Source organism: Perkinsus marinus (genome assembly GCF_000006405.1).
Source record: "Perkinsus marinus ATCC 50983 genomic scaffold scf_1104296941728, whole genome shotgun sequence".
NCBI lineage: Eukaryota > Perkinsozoa > Perkinsida > Perkinsidae > Perkinsus > Perkinsus marinus.
Genome location: NW_003212397.1, coordinates 202,947 through 209,438, shown reverse-complemented (window position 1 = coordinate 209,438; position 6,492 = coordinate 202,947). Strand labels below are relative to the sequence as shown.

Here is a 6,492-nt window from a genome sequence, read left to right as displayed (position 1 = left end):
AACTTGATCCACCAAACTCAGACCCTTCTACCCAAAAACCAGAATCAGAAGATTCACGTTTATGCATACTCAGTGACCTACAATGAAAGCAAACACTGCAGCGGAAAATATAACCCACAATTTTCACCTGGAACTATTCCGTATATCATACGGAATATCGTACTGTAGATGTGATGTTGAGGAAATTCTAGACATACATTGCCGATCACCCAAGATGGTGACACTCCTGTTGGTGTCACATCGAGAGCAGCCTCGCGCGGAACGTGTAGTGCAGTCGTCACCACCTCTGTTCGACTGCATTGACCTGACAAGTGATTAGAAGAGACCAACATCAGTTTTGGAATATATCATCGCTTCGCTCAGGTTTCATAGTTGATTTCATACGAATAAAATTGCGCAGAAAACTAATATAGGTTTCCCAAAATTTCCTCAAACCTCCCCCCCCCAACCGGCCAACACTCCTACTATTGAAATCCGAGTAGAAAGTATATCATTTCGCATATTAGCAGAAATTTAATACCACCATGAATTTTCCTATACAAAATTCCGATATTACTGCGCTCGGTCACGACGGCGATTGGCCAGTTTCTCCTCAAACATTTCCTCGCTCCATTTCCTGGCATTACTCTGACTTACTAAACTTCTTATGGAAACGTTATCACGTGGGCTCGGCGATGCAACTGCAAAGGATAATACCACCACACCGGGAGTTACCGGAATGTAAGCGGCTACTGCTCGTATCAATGATTTTACAAACAATTTCGGGCATTTTTCTTCAGAAATATTAGGGGAAAAGAGGGAAAACCAGGAAAAAAATGAAAAATCAGAGAAAATAAGGGAGAATCACGGAAAAAGGGGGAAAAAGAGGAAAAAAGAGGGAAAAAAGAGGGAAAAAAGAGGGAAAAAGAGGGAAAAAAGAGGGAAAAAGAGGAAAAAAGAGGGAAAATCGGGGAAAAAGAGGAAAAAAAGAGGAGAACCACATGTGCCTACCCGTTACCACCAGAATAGGTCTTTAAGGGGTCTTTGATGGTGAGCTCTAGATGGACGACACTAGGCACAGACCAATCCTCCGAATCATCACGTGTGAGTAGTACACCACCCTTCCGTACGAGGCTGCTGCGGCTGCTGCTGCCACAACATCCCATCGTAGTAAAGCGACAACCGACAAACCTTGATAACGCTCAACGACAACTCCAAAGTAGTCACTTTGAATGGCAATTTTCGCACCGGTGAAATTCACGCTCGCCTCTACCTTAGTTCTCCACGAGATGCATTCCTATCTTTGCAGCAATAACTGTTTTGGAAAACTCTCCTCAACATGTGGTGATGACAACGCCAACATTTACGAATACAGAAAATACATCAAACGAGAATAAGAAGATACCAAACACCAGTAGTAAGAAAGAAAATTAGAAACTCGTCAGAGCAATATAGAAAGAGATTTTCTCAAGTCGGAATGAAGATCGGCAACGAAGGGGCATTCATATGACAAAAATGATTATTAATAATATGATAAATAGTGATAACAAAAGATGCTATGATTGAACCTCACTAGGAGTGCATGCTCTACAGAGCCGACTTGGAGGTGGACGTCGCCACTCGCGATAGTGTAACTCCCTTTGTGTGAACATTTTATTATACGTCCGAGGAAGCCTTCTCCGAACCACCTTAGACTTCTGCTGACAATCTGGCCGTATCAACAACCTGAATTTTGGTAGTAGTAAACACTGTTTCAAACCATAGACCCTAGGGCCTCCTTATGTGATGACATTTGCATGGGAAATTTGTAAATGAACTCCCCTCGTTAATATTATAGTTTCCTGGATGGTCCCTTACAGTAAGGGCCTTACTCCAGAGTGCGGAGGGGATATGCACATGGTCAACCACATGTGTTGGTGACAATATGAGAATATAAATTTTGGTAATTTTTTCTTAGTTTTTGTACCCTAGTATATCAGTTCGTCTATAAATTCTTGAGCTAAGCTGAGGGAAGCGAACATACATATTGCAAAATTGGCACTTACTCTGCTCTCTCGAGATGCCTCGATGATAGTTTCCTTTCGAATATTTCTTCACTCCAAAGTCTCCCATCCACTTGAGACACTAGACTTCGAACAGACTCCTCTTGGCGTGGGCTCGGGGACGCACCTGGGCTGAAAATTTTCAAATACAATCACAACGGTTTTCTCAGTAGTTGTCAACTTTTCCAAAACCAGTTCGAGTGATTACTCGAATATGACTTCATCATTCTTGGTTTGTCAAAACTCAGATGAAGAATGCTCGGGTGAGAGCTAGCCACATCGTCGTCGTCATCATCAACAGGCACCACGTGGCAGCAAGAAATGACACTCGAAAGACTAATCCCCATCACTAAACGTAGTTAGGAGGGGACGAGGCAAAAAACAATCTATTTAGTCATATGCTAATCTTCCTCGCGTCATGGAAACCATTACAGAGGGAATTATGAATGCTCAACACAACCCCAGAGATTGATCATTCAAGGAGTCTATATTATTACAAAATGCATTCAGCGTTGATAAACGAGGAATTAAATTACTCCAACTCTAACAGCAGCATCCAATATGTTACTCACATGGAAAGAGAAACACGAGTTTCTGACGTGAGGAATTTGCTGATTCTCCCAACACGGATATATAATCACCAGTATTCACCTCTACCCCATTCTGCAGAGCCATACGGCATTCTGCAGTATGTCGGCACACGTTAGATGATACCTGTCAATGTAGACCCCATCATTTAGTCCTTATTCGATACCACTTTTTCTCCGACTTACATGCTCTACCACCCGCCATCTCACAGCCGCCCTCACAAGCATACCCTCTTGTAAACTGTATGCGATATACCATAAATCTCTCAGCTCTCCAGAGGCGCCGCCTTCATCACGCCCAATGTTCTCCAACTTGGTTGTGGACGCCAGGAATAGCAGCGATTATTAAAAGCCCCGCATATTCTTACGACATCCTCCTCAACCGTAACACCTTCATCACCACTTTAAGCTGCCTACATGGTTCTAACTCATAGTCCTAGTCGAAGTAACGCAATTCCCACATACGCTATACCAAATACCGAATCAGTAATCAGCAACATAAAAACAGCAACTTGACACACTCATCAGTGTGAACAATTATTCATCCGTGCTTACATATGAACCCAATTCGCCGCTCATAGTGTAGTAGTTCTTCACAGCACTATCCAAGTCATGATAAGAGCATATCGGCTGTAACCGATGGTGACGATGAATCTCATCACCAATCTTGACACAGAGAGTTATGGCCAACATCAGCTAGTTGGTACGCGTGTTGGTAGAAAAGTAAAGCACGGGATGTTGGTCGGGGGGATGTTGAGTCTGGGACTTTAGCCGATTCAAAGTTATCAATCTCTCCGAATATCCTCTTCTCTTGAGTTTGCATATGGATGATGAATCGTCTAAGCAAGGTGATCCTCCTACTTGCGGGTCTCAGACGCATCCCGACCAACACGTGCTCATCATCACATTGTATGGTAATAATAAAGTAACACCCAGAAATGAGGAGGAGGAGGTAACTCAACTGAATCAACTGAAGACGGCAAGTGACGACGACACTCTACTGCCGAATGGAAATTGATCAAATGGAATTGACATTGACACCATCCCCACTGCTTTATATTTCTGAAGATGCTTTTAGGTCCCTACCATTTCTGTGTTAACTTTGCGGGATCACGACAATGAGGTCCTCTGTTGGTCGTGGACCATTAAAGCTTCTCAGTAGCATCTCACAGGTGAGTTGTGCTCGGTTGTTGTGTTATTATGAGGTTGCTCAGGCCCCTGGAGACATGTATGACGTTTTTCTGTTTTACTCTGCAACACTCGATAGAATCTCCATATGGAGATGCTCTCTCAGGAACACTCTTGGGGCGGACGCGAGCCTCATTTAACTCGCTGGAAAGCACCTCTGATCCACTCCTGGGATCGCTCTTGACCCGCTCTCTCGTCCACCCCTATCCTGTCTAGACTCCCAGGCTGAAAGTGCTCCTGAGCTCGAATGTGGCTCTTTTGAACACCCCTGAAGTTTCCAATGGCTAATTGCGCCTCCTCCTCCTCCTCCTCCTCTCAGATTCGTGTGCCCAAACTTGCCCGCCGGGGCGAGATTGATGTTCTCAAGTATGAACTCGATGTTGACAAGGTTTAGGACTTCCAGCATGCTGTAAGGAATCTCAAAGTCGGAATTTTCCCCTTCCTTTCTCAGACGATTTGAATCGGCTCAACGATGTGATGGATGGAGTATCGCGCCCCGGGGCCACTCTTGAGTATACAAACTCTACTACTAGCCAGTGTTAGCGATGAAAAAAGTAGATGGAACCTCGCTATGCGACTTAACGCATTCGGGAAACCCCGTCGAGTCACTGAAAAGCCTTAAAGTGAGCTGTACCTTGAGCAAGGCTCACCGATACAGCATCTTGAGAACGCCTATGAAAATAGCTCCGAATTGAATGCTCCAGTCGCAAGTGAAATGGTCTGGTTAACAGACATCATCACATATTGGTAAACAAGGTATAAAACATAGAGCGTTGGTCCCAAGGTAAGAGATCAGTCTGTTCCGGATAGTTGCGGTCCATGGATAAACCATGGAGACCATGCTTCTTCGCCAAGGGGATCTTGCTCTTAATGAGATGCTGGGGGAAATAGTTGAAGTACATTTCGTAGAACTTGCAGGTGCCGTTCCCATTCGGATCACAATGGGCGTCGAGTATCATATTCGCGTATCCCATAGTATCGTCTCCGTTAATCTGTGGAGTGCAGGGGTTAATCTGAGTGATTCATCGGCTGAACTTATACAACTGTGGAAGGAGTCACTCACCTGGAGGATCATTCTATCAGTATCTAGTCCAGCTCGAGTGGCATTGGCTATCAAGTCTTCCGAAAACTTGTCAGTGATGAACAAGGGTGTCCTCTTAGGCCAGGCGACAACGTCAACGAACATGAGCTTCACGATCCTTAACAGGCCACTCTGCTTCAAAATATTCCAATCGGAGGGTCCGAGATAGTTGATCCCCAGTTCGGACCTGCTTTTGAGAAAGTATCGCAGATAACGCTGACTCTATGAATACGATGCTCACCGGATCGCCGAGATCATGTTGAGCTTATTCACAGTCTCCACGGCGAGTTTGAGTATTTTCACCATGGATCTTTTGTCAAAGTACTCAGGCCCATACGTAACACGTATACCGACACCAGAGTAGTACTTACTGAGCTTATGGATGGTGTTCACGATAAGAGTCTCGTTGAATAGATTGAATGGACCGTCGAAGTCTAGATCGACCAGAATTTTGCCGCCTCGAGATGCCACACGCTCCTTCAGAGCAGCAAGTTTGCTGCGCCTCCAGCACCTTAGTTTACCAGGAACGTAGAATTTGCAGCCACCGAGGACCAAGTTCCTCACTCCAAGTTTCAAAATTTGATCCCAGTAAAAATCCCATGTGAAGTTGGCCGAATGAGGACATTGATGGCTCCAACAAGATGGGATCTCTTTTCTCCCCCACGCCGAGGGAATGTACTTGTAGGACTCTAAACCACTATGAACCTTTCTAGTTGGGAATAGAGGGCCGATTGAACCGGCGAAAGTGAGGCAGAGCAAATGGGATAAGCACCAGGCAGTCCGCATGCGGGAAAAAACCTGTGTGATGGAGACTGTAGTGACTCCCGTGAAACGGAGACTCTCCAAAGCTGTCGCGCGGAGCAGTCAGCAAGTCCATTCGAGTGACTGGAAAATTTCGTCGGGAGAACCGCATAGGAAAGCCCACAAGATGGCGCGCACAAGTCGTGCAGCACAGCTTGTGCTGTAGCGCTCGCCATCTACGCTGCTCTGATGTTCAAAGTTGCCGGATTGAACGAGGCAGTCGCGAAAAACCGAAGGTCTCCTGATCAGGTCTCAAGCCCCCCAAGCACCGCCTTGCAGCTATGAATTATTTGTTCGCCGGTGGTCGCCTCTTACCTCCCTGTCATAGCGCCTTTGACAGGTCGTGAGTATCCTTATCAATTCTTATCAACCTCCTTTCTTGGGATCAATCTAACGGCCTATCGTGTTCGAGCGTTCAACTATAGATGATGACTCACGACCCTAAGCTGGGGTCAGATATCAGTACTGGTTGTATTTGTAGTTTCGGATGTCGTGTAATAGGTCGTGCGGAACTATCTTGGCGCCCACGCATTATGCCTCTACTGTTTTCTCCTTGTGCTGCGCTTATGATAGCAATTCTGAAATTTCTCACTTCAGAGCATTAGTTCGGACTCATCACGGAACGCATCGTAACTGTGCATTACTGTGCCACTCATAAGCTAAGTCTCCCTATCTCAATTCATCCGATCAGCCTCTCACATCCCGTGAGACTAGTCTCAAGGTTCTTGTGCGCGCGTGACTAATGCAAGCATTATCATGTGAACACGTGAATTCGAACATTTCAAGACCAATATCTGGTCACAGGATTTCAGTT

The 6,492-nt window shown here is 45.4% G+C and overlaps 2 protein-coding genes across 2 annotated transcripts in view; both read right to left on the bottom strand.

Annotated features, from left to right (window-relative positions):
- The window catches only part of Pmar_PMAR000080 (hypothetical protein), a gene marked incomplete at both ends in the record, with an annotated part of 1,586 nt that extends 441 nt beyond the window's left edge, over nt 1-1,145 (bottom strand). The window contains 4 exons of the mRNA XM_002781652.1: nt 198-304; nt 557-616; nt 663-680; nt 991-1,145. Of these exons, the coding sequence (XP_002781698.1) occupies nt 198-304; nt 557-616; nt 663-680; nt 991-1,145 (340 nt within the window). The remainder of the gene's footprint in view (nt 1-197; nt 305-556; nt 617-662; nt 681-990) is intronic.
- A 3,192-nt stretch (nt 1,146-4,337) lies between these two features.
- On the bottom strand, nt 4,338-5,677 carry Pmar_PMAR000079 (hypothetical protein). The gene is made up of 3 exons (XM_002781651.1): nt 5,119-5,677; nt 4,860-5,064; nt 4,338-4,809 (listed from the first exon to the last, which is right to left on the bottom strand). The coding sequence occupies exons 1-3, from the start codon at nt 5,661-5,663 to the stop codon at nt 4,534-4,536; spliced, it is 1,026 nt and encodes a 341-aa protein (XP_002781697.1). The 5' UTR covers nt 5,664-5,677; the 3' UTR covers nt 4,338-4,533.
- Nucleotides 5,678-6,492: the final 815 nt, after the last annotated feature.

Bases quoted from the DNA above. Each gene is read 5' to 3' on its own strand.
- Pmar_PMAR000079 (XM_002781651.1), bottom strand. From the start codon at position 5,663: ATGCGGACTGCCTGGTGCTTATCCCATTTGCTCTGCCTCACTTTCGCC. The intron at 5,065-5,118 runs GTGAGCATCGTA...TCTCAAAAGCAG, and splicing joins AACATGATCTCGGCGATCCG to GTCCGAACTGGGGATCAACT. The intron at 4,810-4,859 runs GTGAGTGACTCC...TGAATCACTCAG, and splicing joins CTGATAGAATGATCCTCCAG to ATTAACCCCTGCACTCCACA.